Source organism: Anolis carolinensis, chromosome 2, assembly GCF_035594765.1.
Source record: "Anolis carolinensis isolate JA03-04 chromosome 2, rAnoCar3.1.pri, whole genome shotgun sequence".
NCBI classification, from domain to species: Eukaryota; Metazoa; Chordata; class Lepidosauria; order Squamata; family Dactyloidae; genus Anolis; species Anolis carolinensis.
The window spans coordinates 118,574,051-118,597,797 of record NC_085842.1 but is presented as its reverse complement, the minus strand read 5'-3'; the positions used below and the strand labels follow the sequence as shown (position 1 = coordinate 118,597,797).

The 23,747-nt window shown below is 40.5% G+C and overlaps 1 protein-coding gene across 1 annotated transcript; it reads right to left on the bottom strand.

The window, feature by feature from the left end:
• Positions 1-19,289: 19,289 nt before the first annotated feature.
• Positions 19,290-23,034, bottom strand: LOC100558922 (sulfate transporter). The gene is made up of 2 exons (XM_003217349.4): positions 22,352-23,034; positions 19,290-20,906 (listed from the first exon to the last, which is right to left on the bottom strand). The coding sequence occupies exons 1-2, from the start codon at positions 22,955-22,957 to the stop codon at positions 19,290-19,292; spliced, it is 2,223 nt and encodes a 740-aa protein (XP_003217397.3). The 5' UTR covers positions 22,958-23,034.
• Positions 23,035-23,747: the final 713 nt, after the last annotated feature.

Sequence of the window (23,747 nt, the reverse complement as noted above, 5' to 3'; positions counted from 1 at the left end):
TCCAACATAAATGGGCCGGCAAAACATTGGATAAGTGAAAATGTTAGATAATAAGGAGGGATTAAGAAAAAGTCTATTAAACATCAAATTACGTTATGATTTTACAAATTAAGCACCAAAACATTGTGTTTTACATCAAGTCTGCCACTTGTTTGGGAGAATGGCTGCACTTGTGTTGTTGTTGGGCATGTTGGTCCTCTGTGTGTTGCTGCCTAGAGAATCCGGGTGGGAGGCAGACTGCGTTGGATAATACAGAACACTGGATGAGCGAAGTTTGGATAAGCAAGACTCTACTGTACTTAATTGTTTGATTGGACATTAGAAGGAATTTCTTGATGGTAAGAGCAGTTTGGCAATTTAGAGAGATTATGGGGTGTCTCTCTTTTTGGATGCCTCAAAAACAAGCCAGGCACTTACATGGTGGTGATGCTTAAGCTGGAGATTTTGTACTGACTCAATGGTGGACTCAATGCTGCATCTAATTCTATGATTCTATGAATCTGGCTTGCTTCAAGCACTGTATACCTCATCTTTTACAATTGGGAACATTATTATTTGCTACACTTCCCTAGGCTGACCATTATAAAGCAGATCAAACTGGATTATATGACAGTGTAGATCCAGCCTGAAACAGTGAACTGTTTTGGACTATCTCTGCCTAGAAAGACTCTTGGTTTGGCATAGATCATATCTGTGATCATATAACTTTCTAGATGTTATTGGCATGCAACTCCTAGAATTCATTACCTTTGACTATGCTAGCTCTGTTGGCTGATACTTTTGCTTAAAACATTTTTCTCTCAGTGAAATTTCCTTTGTCTTCACTACATGTAGTCTCCTATTATGACAATATTTCTGTGGAAGCCAATTATGGTTGCCAGAGTGAAAAATAGAGAGGGCTTCTGTACCTTTTATAGTTGTGGAGAATAGAGAATTTCAGAGGGTTTTGCATTTTATCTGGTTGCGTGACAAGCAACACCTGCTGATATCCCTTCTTCTACACAGCCATTAATGTTACAGGAGCCATTTCCAGCTTTCATTCTACCAACCCTAAATAATTTGAGCATGAAGCTCTACTTGCTCAGAGAATTGTCATGTTAATTCATGCATCAGAGAATTATTTAATTAGCCTGTTAAGTCCCTAAATAACTGAAGCTTCCAGCTGAATTTATGGCCTCCATATACACAAATTAATGTGTGCCTCTCCAATGTTGCTTTGTTTTTGAAAAGCATTGCCATGACTCTAAAAGCATGTAGAAATACTAATCTGATCTTGTCCTCACCACAGAATAGCATATGGGGATCAGGCGGAAGAGCACGGAAAAGTAACCATTTTGGATTATGGCAGAAAGAATCTGAGGAATTCTCTCTGTGCAGAAAGGTTCCCCGAGCAGCTCACAAAAGAACAATAAATACAGAGCAAGCAAACTGAAACTGCAAATTTACATTAAAAGGAAAGAAAGGAGGAGAAAGAGGGGAAGGCTAAGGCTAACTAGTTTTTATTTTAGCACTAACTAAAACCCACTTCTTCAGGCACAGTACAGGGTGATATTAAGCCCTTAGGATGAAAACATTTTGTAGTTATGAGGTGAGAGGAATAGGATCTAGGGATACAAATATGACAATTGTGCATGATAACAAAGGTTTTTCATATCTTTACAACTGTCAATTAGTGTTGATGTGTGAATGCAATAAATATTTTTACCAAAGGTCATTTTCCTTAGGTTAAAATTCTTCGCTGAGAATATTCCTTTTGTTTTATGTACAGTAGTAAGGACTCTTGTATCAATACATGTAGTGTGCTTTGAAGCCATTTGCTTTGTTCATAGCTCTGCTAATGGATTGGAATTTGGAAGTGTCCTTGTTACTAGAGATTCTGAATATATTCATACAGAAAAGGCATCAGTGTTTCAGTTGCTTGAACATAGTTGCATAAGTATAGCACATACATCAATTATCTGCTGAATATTATTTAAACAGGATATTGTATTTTCAGTAGAACCTTTATGATTTACAATGTGCATGACATCAAGTGCACTTTTCCTAGGAGCACAGCATAATCCAAGACTTTCTCTCTTTGAATTCGCCTACAGTAAAAGCTCCATCTATCTCCCAGAAGGCAAAATAATGCAGTGGAATCCAAAGAGTTCCCACAGACTAATTGGTTTATAAGAGCTAGACATTTCACATTGCTTATTCCAGTGCAGGCAGACTCGAGCTTGTTGGATCTGTTCCTTTTAATTTCTTTTCTAGATCTCTGAACTATTTCTTATAGCCAGGTACAAAAAAATGTACTTCGTATAAATGTACTCATAGCACAGGAATCATTTCCCCTCGTATACTGCATTGGAATGGACATCACAGGGTGAGTCTGCACAGGCATGAACATTTGGACTCACTCTGAATTGCTCCTGGCTGTCTTCACAATATTCTAATACTTCTGGGGAGTATACTGAGTTAAATCAGCCTTGCCTGACTTCAGGCAAAAGCCTGGGGATGCTTCAGAATTTGCTTGAAGCTCCGGTATATCCCACAGTATTGGGGCAGTGTAGGCAATTAAATCAGGTCCAATTCAGACTAGTCTTCTGCTCACATGGGACACCACCACCACCACATCAGCTCTAGGAAAAGGGGATGGATCGTGCCCATGTCGTCATTGCCACCATCACTCTCAGCTGGCCACAGAGATTGGCCCCCTCTTTCTTCTTAGTCACCTGGGCAGCTCTGCTGATGTCAGAACTGGATACCTACAATGGTCAAGAGTTTGTATGGAGCTCTTTGACCATCTGGGAGCAGCGACAGTGACACAGAAGGTGAGGTGATGGTTCAGCAAGGCTGATACAGTCTCGGCCTGACTGGATCACATGGGTCCCAACCTGCTGCCTTGGACTGGCCCCAGATTTAGCAGGCAGTGTAAACCCACACCGTCTTTTTCCACAAAACCCAATCCCAGTTGTCCAAGTTTTTCTCAAATTCAGCAGCAGAATTTAAGTGTGGGTAGTTATGTCAGCTGTAAATCTGAAAATCTTTGCTGAAAAAAAATCCTCTGCCTCCATTCCACCTGACAAACACATGAGTTTTGTGTTCCCAGATTCTCTCTAGTCGCATATAAGTTGTTCCTAGTAGTTCTGGAGATCTGTTTAGCATGTACAGTTTTTTGGGGATTCTTGACTAAAAAGAAAAAAGAAAACTGCTGAAATAGAAGGCAGTCTTGGCTGGGTATGTACTTACTAAAGCATTCAAAACTTTCTGTTGCTTGCTTCAAGGTAAAAGAGCAGCAATAACGCATGGTAGCCAGGCAGCCGGATGAATGTGTGCTATTTTCTTAACATGTTTATATTTATATCAGAGATTTGCTTGCATGGTTTAGATTCTGCAGATTCTAATGCAAATAACCACTGAGATCAGATGCTGGCCTATTTTATAAAATTACACTGAGAACAAGGCATAACAGATAAATGTGCACCATGAAATAGAGAGCTAGAAGTTTTTTCCTGTTTGTAAGAGGAAAGCTTTGTTGCCAATTTACAATCATATTAGTTTTGATTTTTCAGAAAACTCTTCCTTGACTGACATCTATGCCTTTCCAGCCAAGTTGCTATGAAGTCACAATGCCATCTTGTGGATATTCAGTTCCAATTGTAGTTAATTAACATAAACCCAACACTTCTTTCCTCCAATGCAACCTGAAATCTGCTTGAAGATGTAACTGTAAAGAATTATTGTACTATCAGGTATACAAAAACCAACACAGCAATTATCCACAGCTTGAAACAAGTGCTGGTGTAATAATAGAAATAGCTACTAATCGATGTTAACAACATGGCATTTTCTTCAAAATATTGAGTGATAGTAATTTATGCCATTCTCTGAGAAACTGATTATGATTTAGTTAGTTAACAGTTGGACCAACAATGTACATTGGCTGTTACTGTGTGTGCATTGCCCTGGGAATCGGTTCAATTGAACTTCATGAAACTTATTTCTGAGTAGATATTTATAGAACGGTGCTGCTCTTTTGAATATACAGAGAGGCGCACAAACAGAGACACACACAAGTATGATGATAAGACATACTTGCTATGCAGAATTTGTCAAAAGTGTAACACATTCCCCTTCACTTATTTTGTTTTAGGCATGTCAGATTTGCTTCTATGGAGTTACATCTACTTTTGGCGTGAAGCACACTGGGATGCCAATTCTTAAGTGAGTTATCAGTAAGTATCCCAGCCTCTGTTTCAGGCACCAAGCTTTCAAGAATTATAGTGGGGTAATCAAAAACTCTCCCATGAAACAGTGGTTTCTCCAAGTTGCAGAGGTAAATCTCTAAATATTATAAACTGAAGGCGTCCGCAGCTGTTCACAGTTAGCTGGAACTAAGCCCCTTTGAACATAGTTGGAGTTTCCTTGAATAAACATGGGGAGGACTAAGCTGAAATTGAATTAAAATCTCTGGGAACTTTGACCATAAATCCCACAAATGATCCTGTTACATCTTGCAGGCTTATAAAAGGATTTACAGCACACTTATAAGATGATATTTGCCTTCTTTCTTCTGTAACGGAAGTGGTGCATCACAAAGGCTTCCAGTAAAACAACATATGTGGTGTGAATACTATTTTGAAACATCTGAACATTTTCCTGCTTCATATTCATCAGTGTTGATAGAAATAACCTTAAGACCAAATATTTGAAAAAAATGTGCAAGCATCGGAACTTCGAATCTATGATACTAGAGGAGAGGCACTGAATTATTTCTCACAGTTCCTTTTTCCCAAACTGTCAATAGCTTAATTGTGATATAAATATCCTAAAAGCACCAGATCCTATCTGATCTCGGAAACTAAGCAGGAGTCATTACTCATTGGTAATTGGATGGAAAATCACCAACAAATATTAGGTGCTAGAGGCTATATTTCAGACAAAATCCACCTCTGAGTATTCCTTGCCTAAGAAAATCCTATGGAATGCATGGGATTATCAAAAATTGGCTGGTGATTTGAAGGCACACACACATACACACAAAAGATAAACACATGTGTCCTTTCGTCCTCTCTAATAAGTTGTATGTAGATTAATGCATGCACAGATATAAACACACACTGAGAGAAAAATTCAGGAAAAAAATAGTTGGAGGGAGGTATTAAAAATACACACCTCAGTTCTCCCACAGCTGCTCCAAACACATTCACTCCTGTGAGCCATTTTGCTGGAACATATTCACATGCAGAACTCCTGTATGATGGCCATCCACATCATATGCATTTTGGCTTTTTTTTAAATCCAAAATACCATTAAAATATTGTTTTTTCCCTTACTGTGGCAATCTAGCTTTTGCTGATTGATAAAGGAGACTGTGATCTCTCTGTGAATTAACTGCTAATTTGAGAAGGGAAATTATTTAGGGAAATGAAAGAAAACAACACACCCAACTTTTGTATCAGTTGTATGACACATTTCTCTTTATTCCATATGGAAACTTGCATCCATTTCAGTATACATTTGTGTGAATTTACATACAGTAGAGTCTTCCTTATCCAACATAAATGGGCCGGCAGAACCTTGGATAAGCGGAAATGTTGAATGATACAGAGGGATGAAGGAAAAGCCTATTAAATGTCAAATTACATTATGATTTTACAAGTTAAGCACCAAAACATCATGTTTTACAACAAATCGACAGAAAAAGCAGTTCAATACATGGTAATGTTATGTAGTAATTACTGTATTTATGAATTTAGCACCAAAACATTGCCATGTATTGAAAACACGTTAAGTCCAGTCGTGACAGACTCTGGGGGTTGGTGCTCATCTCCTTTCTAAGCTGAAGAGCCGGCGTTGTCCGTAGACACCTCCAAGGTCATGTGGCCGGCATGACTGCATGGAGCGCCATTACCTTCCCACTGGAGCAGTACCTATTGATCTACTCACATTGGCATGTTTTCGAACTGCTAGGTTGGCAGGAGCTGGGGCTAACAGCGGGCGCTCATTCCGCTCCCGGGATTTGAACCTGGGACCTTTCGGTCTGCAAGTTCAGCAGCTCAGCGCTTTAACACACTGTGCCACCACCAGGGTGCAATACTCTACTATATTTCTCTCTACTACTGAAAGTATGTTTAGGCACTTTTTTCAAACATGCATATTTTTTGTTCTATATGTTACATGAATATGTATTAAAAGAAATGGCAGTGTTAACCTGTATCACCATTAAAAAACCACAAAGGAATCCTGAAGCATCTTTCTGTGTTAGAGAAATAAATATTTTGTGTGAAAGAAGGCTTGCATAAACTCAGATGCTATGCACCAGTCTGATATGATTCATGCCTATCTGTACACAGCTAAAATGTGCATATTTGGGGAAAAGTGTGCACAGACATGATTTAGGCAGTGAAAGTTCTATTTGTAGATTAGAAAAAAATATGTGCAGAAATTATTATTTGTGTATAATTTGGGGGGCAGGAAAGAGAATTTCACCCCCACAGTTTCTTCCCAATGATGGGGAACTGAAATATATCTATTCTTTAACAGTCTTGAAGACTATTAATTGGATTCATTAATGTTACAAATTTTGATCAATGTGAATTTCTTTCTTATCCTTACAATGTTACCACAAGCTTTACCACATGGTGCTTCTCTAAAGGAAAGAAATCATAGCTTCCTAACAAAATGTGAGCAACTGTAGGAAGTCTGGGGGCTGCATTTTCCTTATCTTTTATTTTAGTTAAAATATGGGGGTGGGATACATTTATTAACTTATTTCATTAAATGGATAACAGCTACTGAAGATTAAATTCATTAAATTAATTTCAGATGTATCAACAGTGATTGAATTACTCAAAATTATTTTCTGAATTCTCTGATTAATTAAGGTTTAATTTGTATTGTGTGATTACTTGGGATGGCAAACTCTGTAGCTCCTTGCACAATAAGTAGCAGAAGGCAATTGGTGGTTCATATTCAGTCAATATGGTTATTGTAATTTATATGTTAAATGTGTGCAATTATGTTCATTCCACCAAAGTAGCAACATGTCCTCCTTCTACCACCCAGGGCTAAGATAGAGTCCACTGATCTCAATTGATAAAACTGATCTAAATTGCAAAGATCATATGCTGAGCTTATTTTGTGTTTCTAGTTAATCACTGACTGATAGGAGTGTGACTCTGCAATCATTGCCAGCTGTTACATTGTCTAGTAGAAGAAATAAGGCAGCAGCTATACATCTCCCTTTTGAGGTATAAGAAAAAATGAAGGTTACAAAGGTTATGAATCAGGTGGACCTTCCACCATCATCAGTTCCATATAGAGAGCTTTGGAGACCCCTTACATTCCAGGTCACGTCTGCTGTCAGCATGGGGTGCCTGCAAAGGTCAGGGGCTCTCATTGACTGTCTAGCTGTGGCAACTTGGGCTCAATCCATCCAAGTTTCCCTAAAGAACACAGGGAAAAGAAGGTGGTGGCAGCCTGTGTGGACAGTGAAAAGTCTACATTGAACTAGTCTTGCTGCCCGCACTGCACCAAAGCCCAGGTACAGAATTTCAGCAAACCTTTGGCACAACTCCCAACTTTTAATAACATAATAACTAGATTCAGATAGACAAGCTCTGTAAGTTTAGGCTTCCACCTCCGACCAGCCCTTTTAGCAATAGAAAGAGACTGTTGGAGTTGTAGCCCAAAATATCAAGTGAGCCTCTGAGATAAAATAGACCAATGGTCACAGTCATACCAAGCAGCTTCTGATGTTCCTGCTAAGTGACTCTGTCCTGGGGACAGGACGGCAGCAGGCAGCAAGTAATGTTACAATAGTGCTAAACTCCATTCTGTTCACAAGCCATCAGTGGCTGGTTCCTATTAAGTTTCAGAAAGAAAAACAACTGGGGCCAATGGGAACAAATGTGGTATTGGACAGATGGGGGAGAGAATTGCTGGCCTCCCCCACATTGGATAGCTTGAGATGTCCCATCCCACCAATTCAACATTAAACTTTGCTATAGGATACTTCTTGCTAGAATCATAGGTGTGTGAATTCATTTGTGAGATACATTAACAGAAGAACAACTCAGGCTATATTATCTGTTACAAAGGATATGATCTCTTCATTTGCAGTTTGTACAGCACATACTGCATTTAATATTGTTCATGACAAACACCCAGGGAAGGGGGGGGGGGGGTAGACGGGACCCAAACATTTAAAAAGTCATCAAAAAGGGCTTAAATCTACTCAGCCACTTCCTAAACATCATTAACACCTGCTGTGAAATCTGCTGCCACTTGTAGCACATGATCCAGTTTAAAAATACTGCTCTCTTGGGGGAAAGGAAGCCTATAAATCTTAGCAATGACAAGTGCACTCTGGTTTTTCATATATTCAAAGGATATAAGCTTCTACAACAATCCAGGACAGCCAGGGAGAAAAAAGAATAAAGTCACAGTGGGGCATAGGCTGCAGGAAACCTGAACATTGGTAAAGCAGTATCTTTCAAGCATTGGGAAATGTGCTTGTTTTGTATTTTGTACACCCTTGTGCTAAAGCAGGCATGGGCAAACTTTGGCCCTCCAGGGGTTTTGGACTCCAACTCCCACAATTCAAAACAGCCTACCACCTGTTGGGAATTGTGGGAGTTGAAGTCCAAAACTCCTGAAGGGCCAAAGTTTGCCCATGCCTGTGCTAAAGGCTCTGTGAGGAAGAGGTCTTTTGGTACCATTAGAGGCAAATGGTGGCACTGCTCCTGAGTTTACAAATGCTTGCTTGCTTGCTTGCTTGCTTGCTTGCTTTATATGTTGCTTTTATCCCAAAATGGGACCCAAGGCAGCTCACAGCTAAAATCATTTAAACAATACATTTTTAAATAACAGTATAAAGTTGCATTCAGCCCTCCACATTTGTGTATTTGACTTTTACAGATTTGATTAATCATGGTTTGATTAATATGGTATCTCTAGAATTCTTGATATTATCCAAAACAATTCTGTGGTGAGCTTCCTATCGATACTCACTATAGAATCACACTGAGGGACCTAGGGATTGATAGAGAACTGTTTTCTCAGGTAAAGAGAGGTTGTTGTTTTTAATATGTTCTTTCCACTTTTTCTGATGTCCTGCACCCCAAATCTGAGTTAATGTGGAGGTGTGACTGTATTGTTAAAAGATGCAAAAGTTAAAAACATATGAAACAGAACACACACTCTAATTTCCTCCTGAGACTAATAATTACATATTAAAAGCCTCCTTGAATACAAGTGTCTTCAAGAATTGTCTTCAGTGAAAAGGAAGTAGGGAGGGAGCTAGTCTAGCCTCCTGTGGAAGAGAGCTCCTGTTGAGAGAGCAGCCTCTGAGAGAGCATAAATGTTTAAAGAAAGGTAGATTGCCTTGGCAAACATTATCAACTCTGAGTGGAAGCCATTGGGACACTTGAGCATTTATTCACTTTAATCCACTTTAAATGCTGCGACTGCCTCCTGCAGAATTCAGGGGTTTGTAGCTTAGCCCAGGGCCTCTCTGGACAAGCAATTTAAAGGCCCTTCCCTAAACTACAAACTCCAGAATTCTGCAGGAGGCAGTCACAGCATTTAAAGTGGATTAAAATGGATAAATGCTTAAGTATGATGAGGCAAATGTCAGGTATTGTTTTCAATGTTTATTTAAGCTTCACAGGTAATAAGACTTGATGACTTCCACATCTGAGGGGTAGTGAATTCACTCTAGGGACCTCTTCACACAGGGCATTTTTGCCCCATTTTGCCACTTTTATGCGAATTGAAAGTGTAACTTTCCCTATAATAAAAAACAGGAACTATAAATGAAATATTTGTTATTGCATGTTTACACGCTGTGGAATCTTCTTCGTGGCATATAGGGAAACAACAGATGGTGCTCAATGTATTCATCATAACAACGAACTAAAATAGGATACTTACTGTTCATCGTTGTTAGTTTTCTCAATTTATTGATGGGGTGAGAGACACCTTGTCAAACTGAAGACAATTTAGCATTGTAACAAAATGATAAGATTTAAGAGAACAGAGAGTTTTGTAACCTAGAAAGAACCAACATAAAATCCTGACAGAATGCAGCTTGGATATCATATAGAAATTTGGGCTCACATCAGGTATATCTTGGTATTTCTGTTTCTCTTGTGTGACATTTTATACTTACTATTTTTTACACAGAAGTTGTAAAAAAAGTTGGAAGGAATTGTTCTTAAACCAAGTTAGACTATTTGTTTATTTCATTCAGCTTTGATTACAACAGAGGTGGACAATTTGTAAGTTAGAAGCATAGCATATTTTATTTCCCTGAACTCACAGAGAGAGCATGGTTGATGTTGGGAGAGCAACCTGTAAAGTTATCAAGGCTTGGACCTGACTCCACTGCATATGTTTTTGTCCTTGGGACAGAGCAGCCACACATCCTGTTCTGTTCTGTTTTGTTTGATCCTGCAAGAGCAGGAAGGCTGGGTTCTGGCCATACGCAAAACAAAGCACCTCTTGAACATTTGGTATGAAGAAAAATGGTTTAAAGATACATATCAAATGTTCCCAGCTTGGGAAGGGGGGCTATCTATTCGGAACTCAAGTGACATCTACTTTTCCTCTCTCAGCACCACTGCCCCAGGTGACAGAGCAAGTAGCAAATGTGAATGTGTCTATGTGCCCTCAAGTCACCCACCAACCTTTGGTGACCCCATGAATTTCATAAAAAAATTAGGCAAGAAATACTCAGGAGTGGTTTTGTCAATTCGTTAGTCTTATATATAGCCTAAAGTCATTGGTATTTATTGGTGATCTCCCATTCAGCCAGAAAACACAAAAAAACCCAGCATTATCCATATTAGGGCATTATGAAATTCAGAATGCAAATTCTGCCTGGAAGAAAGCCATGTTGAACTGAATTAGTCTGACTTCTTCTCAATAAGAGATATAAATAGTGTTGGCCCTTTTCCACCATTAGGTGAACATTATTTTTATCTATTAAATTCACCAGTAGCTGCTTTTACCGCTAGTCATTTTTAAACTGGTTCTTTTATTTGCTGCTTTCTTATAAACTTAGCTGATTTTTTAAAATTAAATGCTGTGAGATTTTTACTCTTAGGTGCTGATTTTGCTATACATCACAGTGAATAATATCTTTTATAAAGCTGACTTGTCAATCCATAAATATAAATGCATTCTAGATAAAGCCTGCAAACTGTTGTGACTTACAGCTTTATCACACAGGGCAAAAAAGTGTCCTATGAAGCTCCTGCCCCAGTTTACCCATGGAGCCCCATCGCCGCACATCAGATGATGTAGGGTGACTTCCAGTTGGGTTCTGTGGGTGAACTGAGGCAGCAGTGTGGAAGGGCACTGCTGCCGCCAACACGGAAGCCTCCCTGTGCTTTGCAAGGAACAACGGAGCTTCCATGGTCATCAGCTGCATGGCAACACTTCCCCATGTGTGATGGGGCTGAGCTTTAGCAAAGGGCTGGGCTTTAGCACAGCTGGTAAATCACCAGCAGTAATAAGATCTACCAACCGAATTGTGGCCAGTTCGAAGCCCAGTCGGGGTTAGCACCCAACCATCAAGCCCAGCTCACTGTTTACCTAAGCAGTTTGAAAACAGCTTAGAGCTGTAAGTAGAGAAATTAGGTACCACTAGTTAGCAGGGGAGGTATTTTACAACACCATAAAAAGCAAGACCAGAAATGCAATGACCAAAAGGAAGGTGGAAGGAGGAAGTCCTGATGACTCTTCATCACAGAGAATGGAGCAACAGCCACCCGCTGTGACTGGATCTGAACTCAACTTCCAAACTGGGAGATAGGGCAGAATATAAATAAATTATTATTATTATTATTATTATTATTATTATTATTATTATTATTATTATGCATCAGCTGCCAGCCTGGATGCCAGGATTGTCCCGCTGCAACCACAATGGCTCCCATTTTTGCCATGGAGGCTGACGAATCATTCTATGCTTGACCACATCCATGTGATGAGGTCCTTAGCAGGCCATATTTTGTACACAAAAACATCCACTATTTTTGAACTCACAGATTTTGTCAGCTAAAGCACACAATTTCACCTCTGAGGTAAATGCCAATACTGTATTTTTCCATATTATAACAGAGAAACTAAAAACCTAAATCAAAGGTTATAATGTGATGCAGAGCTGTGTCATGGGCAGTACGCCTGAGAAACATGGACTGACAACAAACATCACTCTCAACTTCTAGAATGAGTGTATCAGTGTTGCATCTTACAAATTTCTTGGGAAAACAGAGAGACAAACATCAGTGTTCTGGAAGAAGCAACGCCACCAGCACTGAAGCAATAACTCTCCACCATCAACTTTACTGGACTGGCCACATTTTACGAATGCCTGATCACTGTCTTCCAAAGCAGTTACTCTACTCTCAACTCAAGAACAGAAAACAGAATGTCAGTGGACAGCAAAATAGATTTAAGGATGACCTTAAAGCTATTTTTTTAAAAAGTGGAATAAACAAAGAGAATTGGGAAGCCCTGGCTCTCGAGCATTGTCACTGGAGGTCAGTTATTACCAGCAGAGCTGTGGATTTTGAGAAGACACGAATAGAATGGGAGAAATATGCCGAGGAAGACTTGCTATGCAAGCCCTTGTTGGGGACCCAGTAGCTATCCCAAACAATGCTCCAAAGGAATTCCAGGCATCATAACCCAATTCTCAATAAAATCCTCTAGGCTGATGATTCTGCAATAACTTGTTCTTCACTGTTTAGTGTGTGTGTGTGTGTGTGTGTGTGTGTGTGTGTGTGTGTATTTAGCATGTATTTGAAGAAACAGTTGCTAGAAATCTTAGGCTCTCACTGGTAAAATGGGATTATGGGATTGCATTTAGCACAATATAGTAAGGATTTTGCTGTTGTTATATGCCTGCAAGTCAACTCAAACTTATGTTGACTGTCTTCTTGCAAGATTTTGTCAGTGGATTGCCTCCCCATTATACTGAGAGAATGTAGTGTGCAAAATCACCCAGTGACTTTCCATGGTTTAGCAGGGATTCAAATGCTGGTCTCCTGAAATACTAGTCCAACGTCTTGTTCGTTTTATCCATGTGCAATGCTAATTCATCTTCTCCCAGGAATTTATTTATTTATTTGCTCTATTTATACCCCACCTTTCTCTACCCCGCAGGGGACTCAAGGTGGCTTACATAAAGACAATTATTCAATATCTTAAAATATATATAATTTAAAAATTAAAATTAAATTAGATTAAAATCAGACAGGAAGCTTTTAGAAGTTGGCTAAAGACATCACACAACTTTTTCAAGTAAATAACTCAGTATAAGGTCAAGAACCTATATTTACACTTGTAGAGTATTGCATATAGCTACCCTTCAAGTAAAACATACACCAGTGGCATCATGATAGACACCAGGTTGCTCAACAATTGTCGTAGCACTCAGTTCACCCTTAGTTAAGTGGTTGAGCTAATTAACCATTGCACCATGAGTGAACATGATGCAGAAAGGTGCGTGTGTATATATATTTGGGTCAGTACTAGAGCCTGTGCCTACAGAACCTGTGAGAAAGTATAAACATGTTGTTGTTTGCCATCTATTGGTTTCCAACTTAGGGCAGCCTTTGAGCTGTAAGAAAGTGTGACTTGCCTAAGCAATTAAATCAGTTTTCTTTTTCAGATTTTGAGGTGTATTGGATTTTGGAATTCTAGATAAGAGAGAATCAGTCTGTAGTGCCCTGGAGTTGGTGTGTTCTATTATTTTTCTATTCTGTCGATTTTATTAGAACAAATTTATCACCAAGGTGCTTCTTCTGAAAGTATTATGAAAAATATGCACATATATATAGAATAGCCATCACTGGACCCCACTCAATTGGATAACTATCGGCCTATTTCCAATCTCCACTTTTTGGGTAAGGTCGTGGAACTTGTGGTGGCCACACAACTCCAGGCATTCTTGGTAGATACCGATTTTCTGGATCCGGCACAATCTAGCTTCAGGCCGGGGCATGGTACCAAGACAGCCTTGGTCGCCTTAGTTGATTATCTATTCTGGGAACTGGACAGGTGGAGTGTGTACCTGCTGGTTCAGCTGGACCTCTCAGCGGCCTTCGATACTGTCGATCACGGTATCCTTCTGAGGCGCCTTGCCGGAATGGGGCTCGGACGTACTGTTCTGCAATGGCTCTGGTCCTTTCTGGAGGGGAGTTCCCAGATGGTGTCATTGGAGGACACCTGCTCGGCCCCACAACCATTGTCTTGTGGGGTCCCGCAGGGGTCAGTACTGTCCCCCATGTTGTTCAACATATACATGAAGACGCTGGGAGAGATCATCCGGAGTTTCGGGGTGCGGTGTCATCTGTACGCAGATGATGTCCAGCTCTGTCACTCCTTCCCACCTGTCACTAAGGAGGCTGTTCAGGTCCTGAACCGGTGTCTGGCCACTGTGTCGGACTGGATGAGGGTGAACAAATTGAAACTGAATCCAGACAAGACGGAGGTCCTCCTGGTCAGTTGTAAGGCTGAACAGGGAATAGGGTTACAGCCTGTGTTGGATGGGGTCGCACTCCCCCTGAAGACACAGGTTCACAGTCTGGGTGTTCTCCTGGACTCATTGCTGAGCCTGGTGCCCCAGCTCTCAGCGGTGGCCAGGGGAGCCTTTGCACAACTCATACTTGTGCACCAGCTGCACCCATTCCTTGGCAGGTCTGACTTAGCCACGGTGGTCCATGCTCTGGTTACATCCCGTTTGGATTACTGCAACGCTCTCTACGTGGGGTTGCCTTTGAAGACGGCACAGAAGCTCCAATTAGTACAACAGGCGGCAGCCAGATTAATAACTGGGGCGGCTTACAGGGAGCGTGCCACCCCCCTGTTAAGCCAGCTCCACTGGCTGCCGATATGCTACTGAGCCCAATTCAAAGTGCTGGTTTTGACCTATAAAGCCCTAAACGGTTCTGGCCCAACTTACTTGTCCGAACGTATCTCCTCCTATGAACCAGGAAGATCCCTAAGATCATCTGGTGAGGCCCTGCTCTCAGTCCTGCCTGCCTCGCAAGCACGGCTGGTGGGGACAAGGGACAGGGCCTTTTCGATCGTGGCTCCTCGGTTGTGGAACACCCTCCCCAGAGATGTACGACAAGCCCCAACCCTTTTGTGTTTTAGAAAAGCCCTGAAAACATGGCTATGTGCCCAGGCTTTTGAAGATTAAATAATAAAGACAACCCAGACTGATTTACAACTACAGCATGAGGATTTTGGATGAATGGATTTTAATCATATGTTTTATATTTTTATATTGTTTTAATTGTTTTAATTGGATTTTCATTGCTGTTTTAATTATGTGTAGGCATCGAATTGTTGCCAATTTTGTACGCCGCCCTGAGTCCCTTCGGGTGAGACGGGCGGGATATAAATGTTGGAAATAAATAAATAAATAAATAAATTACACCACTCAGGGTAAAATATTGTTCTGTTCAAAGTGGAGAGCACTGTGTTCTTTCAAGAAATCTCTTGTGCTGAGTGGGCTTCCCACACTCTATGTTTGTAATGCCACAGATGACCTTATGGCGTCATATGAGCACCCTCTGGTGGTCAATAAGAGGTAGCACTATTGACACATTAAGTTTTGATTTTAACTATTTTCATTCTAATTCTGCTTTAAAACATCTAAATTGTTGCAATACAGATAATGGAGAAAAACCTTTCTCAGTTTTTCCAATGAGGAGTAGAACCAATGGTTTAGAACTGCAGGGGAAACAATTTAAGGTAAATATCAGAAGAAACTGCCTAATGGTTAGAGTATATCAGCAATGCAGCAACTGCTCACCAAATCGATGGGACTCCCTATATGAACATCAGCTAGGGATCCTATAGAAAACAAGATGCTGGATTAGGTGACCTCCATCTAAAACTTGCTTGTAACCCTGTAACCCTGTAACATAGGTGACTCCCCAGCTCCTGCTCCATATATATCTAGAAGAGAGCCAAATATTTGCTCATTCATAAAGCCTGTGTGGTGTCAGTCTCAGCCAATCTATCTCTCAAAGTTGATGTGAGGATATCATGGAGAATCATGTATGCTATTTTGAACTAATCTGAAGTACACAAACGTAACAAAGGAAAGAAATAAAAATTAAATACAAGGGCATTTTTTAAAAATCATTTTATTGGCACATAAGAAAAGAGGGCAGAGAGAAAGGGAAGCATAATTGAGGAAACAATGGTTGACAAATAAATACAACTACATTTATAGACAGAAGAAGAGTTCCTCCAAAACTGGATTGCTAAACTGTTCTAATATTTGCAATACTTTAGCTACACCATATACATTTAATTTACAACTGATCACTGTCCCTGATAAATCATCCCCTGTTCCCCTCTTCAACTGGATTTGTGTTCCTTGATTTGTGTTCCCTGAAACTTTATTAAATTGGTGGACAGTGTCCCAGCAAACCATAATGTGCTTCATGTCCCTTGCGCAAAGACAAAGTTCAGGCAGTGTCATAAATTTTGTCATGTTTCTATGACAGAACCAATTAGGAAATGACATTTATCACCCAGGAACAGAAATCATAGCACACCATCAAATCATTCCTGACAGATGGCCATCAGCCTCTGAATAAGGAAATCAGTTCCTGGTTTGAAAGTGCTATTTCCTATTTCATTGGCTTTTCTGGGGCTGAGAGTGTGTGACTTGCCCAAGTGGGTGGGTGAGTGGGGAATCAAGCCACAATTGGAGTCCAACACTCAAACCTCTCCCTCCCTCCCTCCCTCTCTCTCTCTCTAAACTTCTCAAACATTCCAAGAATTCACATACCGTATGAAAGTTTGGTCAAGATGGTCAGAGGAGGGCAACTAAAATGATCAAGGCCTATAAGGAGCGGCTTAAAGAACTGGGCATGTTTAGCCTGCAGAAGAGAAGGTGGAGAGAGAGGAGACATGAGGAGGGCCATGTATGTGAGGAGAAGTCATAGGGAGGAGAAAACAAGCTTGTTTTCCGCTGCCCTGGAGAGTAGGACACAATGGAACAATGGCTTCAAACTACAGGAAAGGAGATTTCACCTGAACATGAGGAGAAACTTTCTCACTGTGAGAGCTGTTCAGCAATGGAACTCTCTGCCCCGGAGTGTGGTGGAGGCTCCTTCTTTGGAGGCTTTTAAGCAGAGGCTGGATGGCCATCTGTCGGGGGTGCTTTGAATGTGATTTCCAGCTTCTTGGCAGGGGGTTGGACTGGATGGCCCACGAGGTCTCTTCCAACTCTACTATTCTATGATTCTAAGTGAGGACAAAAGGGGGTGGGGAATGTTAAGAGGAGAGAGGGCCTGGGACATCTGGGAATTGTAGTTTTAAAGCGGGCATAGTACTATTGGAGAAAGGTCTGCTAGAGCCCAATACTTTTATAAATGGGGAAAATTCAGAGGTTTCATTCTGTTTCATTTTTAAAGCTATTGAGATGAAATTTGCCACAATGGAAGCAAATGTTCATAACTCTCTGCCTATCAAGTTTCATAATGTTTGGCCCATCCACTGATTTTTTTGGAATTTTCAAACAACATTTTTTAAAAACACTACCAGAACGATGGCCCTGCCTCTCCGCCCCTCTTCCTCCTGCCCTGATTGGCTTAGCCCAAGGCTTCTGGGAAATGGAGTTTTGTCCAGATAATGGCTTCTTGCTTCACTTGCACTTAAATAAATGGGGAAAATCCAGAGGCTTCATTCTGCTTCATTTTTAAAGCTATTGAGATGGAATTTGCCACAATGGAAGCAAATATTCATAACTCTTTGCCTATCAAGTTTCATAATGTTTGAGCCATCCACTGATTTTTTGGGAATTTTCAAACAACATTTTTTTAAAACACTACCAGAATGATGGCTCCGCCTCTCCATGCCTCTTCCTTCCGCCCTGATTGGCCATTTGATACATGACTCTTAATTTAAAAAAATACTTTGTTGCTCCACCTACAGTTTCGCCTGATCCCAGCAGAGAGCACATGTTGCAAAAAAAGCAGAGGAGAAATACTGGAGAAGACAACAGAAGCCCTGAGTATAGGGAGAAGAAGAAGTCAGAGGTGATTCAGAAGAGAAAGAGGTGGCTAGACTCTGCTCTGAGGGAAGGGAAAATGATGACAGAGTCCATATCCCCTAGCACCTGAGATCAGACGCATCTTCCTCCTCTGGGTTCAAATAGTATTATGTTGTGATTATATCACTTTATTTGTAGTGCATCTTTTCCCCAAACCTAGGATCCAAGGTCACTTATAAAATAAAAAGAAATGCATTTAAAGACAGATATATATTAAACCATATAAAAAGCTAAAAAGTCTAAAATGTAATTGACTTGTCTATAGAATTAAAACAATTTAAAACATGCCCATTTAAAAGCAAAGGGTTAAAGTAATTCTGCACAATAAGAAAAGCCCAATTTTTCCAAAACAGTTCTCAAATAAAAAGGGAATAAACAGCAGAAAGTCAGAGACATGTGGTGACTAGAACATTGGATATGAATTGGGAAACTCAGCTTCCTCTTCCTCCTCAGGGATGGGGAAAAAGCCTACCCCACCCATGCACTGCATTGACTGGAGTGTACCACTTCAGATTGTAGTGCAGGCATGGGCAAACATCAGCCCTCCAGGAGTTTTGGACTTCACTGCCACAATTCCTAATAGCCAATAGGCTGTTAGGAACTGTGGCAGTTTAAGTCCAAAACACCCAGAGGGCCCCATGCCTGCTATAGTGAAATCGATATTTCAATGCATCAAAATCTCCTTGAAAAAAAGGCATTTGGACAGCAGAGATGGGGTTAGAGTAGAATTGTTTTGTCATGGCAGTGTGTTAGTTCTATTTATAGGGATTTTGTTCTTTCTTTCAGGAATTCCCATCAATTTCAGCATCCATTCTGTAAACAGGTCTGCTTTTAAATCTTCTGCATGCATTTCCCAACTTCACTGATGAGTATTTGGCAAGTCTCTACCTCTTAGCCTATTTAGCTGTGGTAATTAAATGCTGTCTCATCTTCATTTAAGATGTAAATGTACCTAAGTTCCTTTTTTGATGTATGCCACCTTTCCTTTCTGGTCCTATTTCTGTATCTTTAACAGCAATCTATCTCAAAGCAGACAAGCAGCTGAAGCTTTATCCCTATGCCAGAAAAAGTATTGTATAATAACGCTATCACTATCCAGATTATAACAACCTTCTTTAATAAAAAGTCATTCATCTTGGCCTGCCAAATGCAGAATGCTGGTGTAATTCACAGCTTAAACATATAAAGCAAATTCCTAAATGTGGTCTGCCTACACTTACAGTGATCTTTCCAAACTTGAATCTACTAAGACATTCTGGGGTTCTTGGCTAAGAAAAGTTTCTCTGACTACTTCATTCTCTTTCTGTTGAGCTTGGTTCTGCTGCTCAGCAAACTTCACAGCAGCATGTATACTGTGGAAGAATAGCAAACCTGAATCTTCCATCCCAGTGAGCCAACCACTTGCCTGGAGCAGGTGTCGAGTGGCTGGATTACAGTTGGCCAACAACACCTGGACACCAATCTTGCCATAGTCTTGGTGGATCTCCTTCAGCACACTGAGACCCACACTGTCTATAAATTGCATGGCCCCACAGTCAATTATTAAGGTGCAGATATCAATCACTGGAGCAGAGACATCTTCTGAAACCTGTGTGGTGCTTTTCTTTGTGAGCTTTAGGCAGTTTAGCTTTGAAGAGAAACAGTTTTCATTTTTGTCCATGATTGCTTTTGCCTTTGCTTTAGCCTTTTTCTGCATGGCAGCAACCAAAGAAGGCTGTATTCCTGTTTTCTGGAAAAGTGAACTTTTGAAGTATTCCTTGTTTGCATAGTAAAGGGAGGTATCAAAGCGGAAGATCTTGATGTTTGCAATACTACTAATCCTCTTGTAAGTGAATTGGTCCTCATAAATTTCTGAATCATTCACTCTACCTAGAAGAGTGGCTCGGGGCCTCTGAGTACGAAAGATAATGCAGAGGAGAGCAAAGCAGACCCCTACCAAAAGGCCCAGCTCTGTGGAGATCAATGATGAGGACAGCATGGTGACCCACCAAACTACAGTGTCAATTTTGCTGATCCTCCACATCTTGGGAATGTCAGCAAATGTCCGCAAACCCCCTCGGAGATTCACAATGGTAACTACACCCAAGATACATGTTTGCAATGAATAGAAGAGAGGAGCAATCCACAACAAGATCAGGAGCATCACAACTGAAGATACCAGGCTTGATATTTGGGTTTGGCATCCTGTAGACTCTTTCAACAAGGTCTTTGTCAAGGCTCCAGAGGTAGCAAAGCAGGAGAAGAAAGCGGGGATCAGGTTCCCCATGCCAATAGCAATCATTTCCTGGTTGGCCCGTACAGGATAGCCATGCTTCTTGCCAAATATTTCTGCTAGTGAGACAGTCATTGCAAAACCAATAATAGCGATAGGTATAGCATCAAGTGCCAAATTTGACAAAAGTCTCAGATCAGGAACTGCAGGTTGCTTGAAACCAGTGGGAATGGCACCACAGATTTTAGATTTGTATTTGCTATTGAAGTCAAAAAAATAGGATAGCAGGGTTGCTGCAATGACCACCAGAAGTTCAATGGGAAACGGAGCCTTCATTTTATCTCTGTAGTATCTATTGACCTCTTTCACTGGCACAATCACAGCCAAAGAAACCAGACTGGTAACTAGATCACAGATGTTGGCCTTGCCAATGTATCTGAAGATGTCAATCCATGTTAAAATGAGGGAGCCCACTCCATCATGGCGGGGGATTTTTATTCCCAGGACAAGATTCATTTGGGAGGTGATGATGGTAAGAGAAGATCCAGTTACAAAGCCACTCAACAGAGGTTCTGAAAGATATACAGATATGAAGCCCAACTGGAAGACCCCCAGAAGTATCTGAAAGATAAAGCCAATTGAATCCATGAATCAGAACTAGTTCAAAATACAGCTTGATAAAAGCATCATGAACAATCATCTAGGGTAGCTGTGGCACACAAATTGTCCTAGATTTAATTATTAATATATCTCCAGGTTGGCCTCGGAAAAATTGGAATTTTTTTCTGAAATGCCAGAGAGCAAGTACCAGTCATTGTCAATATCAACAGTACAGGAGGATTCCTTTGCACTCATGTCCTGCTTATGGACTTTCCAGAGGCACCTTGTACTGGTGTTGAAGCAGAATAATGGATTATATAGTCCTATAGTCTGAATCAGCATAATCCTTCTTGGGGTTTTTAATATCAACATAGATAGACCAATAACCAGAATCCATATAAGGCAATTCCTATTATTCCTGGTCAGAAAGAATTATGAATTGGTGGATACTTTCACTTAAAAGTACATCACATGGTTTAGTCTAATGTGTAGATTGGACCCCCCCCCCCCCCCCCCCAGAAAACACTGCGATTGATGTGATGTGAAAACTTGTTCTATTGTGTTTGCCTTTAGCTGTGGCAGCACCAGATTCATATGTATGCTTGCCCACAATGTCCTGCCTCATGTACGGAGGAGGAGTTGTTTAAAGCTATGAACAATGTGGTTGCTGTTGCCCGCCATTGGTCTAAAACTATTTAGCTGCTTGTGATTCCTTTATTCATCACTTTTAAACTTATTTATTATGCAATGCCCCTGGTGGCACAGTGCGTTAAAGCGCTGAGCTGCTGAACTTGCAGACCAAAAGGTGCCAGGTTCAAATCTCAGGAGCAGAATGAGCGCCCGCTGTTAGCCCCAGCTCCTGCCAACCTAGCAGTTCGAAAACATGCAAATGTGAGTAGATCAAGTAGGTACCGCTCTGGAGGGGAAGGTAACGGCGCTCCATGCAGTCATGCCAGCCACATGACCTTGGAGGTGTCTATGGACAACACTGGCTCTTCGGCTTAGAAATGGAGATGAGCACCAACCCCCAGAGTTGGTTATGACTGGACTTAACATCAGGGGAAAACCTTTACCTTTAACTTTGAACCAAAATAAATAAAACTAGGTTCACTGTTATTTTCACACCAGTGGAAGGTGGCCATTGAAGAAAGATCTAGTCAGATGCAGAATGCTGATATTATCCTCCAAGAACACTAGAGGACCTCCTGATAACTGATATACTTGCTGAATCAATATCTTAATAATGCCAATGGAAGCAGTCAGTACAGCTTTGTCTGGTCACTATTTAAAATCAAAATAGCCAACAACTAAAAAAGAAACTTGTATCTGAGCCAGAGCAAGGCATTCTGATCACTCTAATAGCCTTTTTGCTAATTCATTGCCATGAATTTAAATCCAAAGAATTAAGTGCTCCAAATATTTAAAAGATAGTAATGTGCAAGCTTATTTCCAATACATTATCTTACCTGATATATTCCAACCAAAAATGCTAACGCTGTTGCCACACTGATAGCATAGCAGCTTTTGTCACAAAACACTGTCCCATTCAATGTGGCATTGGCCATCATGACAGTGGCACCATCTGACTCATATCCTGCTAACCTCAGCTGTCGGTTTACTGATTCCCCAATCATCAGGCACAGGACCCCGAAAGAACCCACACAGACATGGCGTGAGGTAGCCATGGCAAAGTAGATGATGGGACAGAAGAAGTTGGTATAGAGCCCATAAATAGGATCCTGGCTTGCAAGAAGGGCATAGGAAATTGACTGTGGGATGGCTACTATTCCAACCAGTAAGCCTGAGATGATGTCACCAAGCAGGTATTCTTTGATTCTGTAATGCGAAAGCCACTCTATGGCAGGAAACAGCTTGAGGAAAAAGTTGAGGACACTTCGTTGGTTACACTTGCAACTTTTTTCAACTTTCTTGAGGAAAATCTTGACACTAAAGCCTGGTGTTTCATACTCTTCAAGCTTGATAGGGACATATGGAACAGATGGTTGAGACAAAGTTGAGCTTGGCCTGTCATTATTTGGTTCATACTTCGGTGTGGTAGTATCATTCTCCATTACTCCAAGGCAGCTAAAATGAAAACAAGAATTAAAACATACTGTTGAATAAATCACAGATGGATTTTTAACTGGCATGCATAAGAAAGAAGAAGATTATAATTGCAGAAACTCACTCACAACTATAAAAATTAAAGGACAACTATTTCTGAAGCATAAACGCTCCTGTTATGTATATAGTTGAGCTACTTGTTTGCTATACAGAAAGGTAGTCTCTTTAATAAACATTATTACCCCCAAATTACAAACATACAACTTACATACAACTTATAGTTAAAAATGAGAATGAGATAACTGAAAGTGAGAGAAATCTACTCCTTGAAAAGGAAATTCACTCCTGAAAGAGTTGTCATGGGGAAGCTTTCTCTCCAATCTTTGTTTCTGCAACAATTCATTTTTTTTCAAAATCCAGTTATCACAGGGAAAGAAAATGAGGTAAAATCTTCTGAACAGGGGCACAGACAGGAAAACAAAAACCACAAGGGTGTTAACCCTTCTCTATGCTATCAAAAGCTAATATTTTTTTTTTGCTGGCGTTACCCTTTTAAAAGTACCTGTTCCAACTTAGGACATACACATTAAATTTAAGAACAAACCTACAGAACCTGTCTTGCTCAAAACATGGGGACTGCCTGTAGTTCAAAAGAAATTCTCAGAGTAGCTTATTGTTCCATTTGTTGAGTTTACACCAGTACAAGTGGTCATAGGAAAATATGAATCAAGCTATTTGATAATCTATCATTGTCCTTTCACTAGTTAATTCAGATACTACTTTTAATGACCTACTGTT

What these genes read in the sequence shown, in the direction of transcription:
- LOC100558922 (XM_003217349.4), bottom strand. Translation starts at nt 22,957, where the DNA reads ATGGAGAATGATACTACCACACCGAAGTATGAACCAAATAATGACAGG. An exon ending in TTTTGGTTGGAATATATCAG is followed by an intron (nt 20,907 to 22,351) that starts GTAAGATAATGT and finishes TTTATCTTTCAG; the next exon opens with ATACTTCTGGGGGTCTTCCA.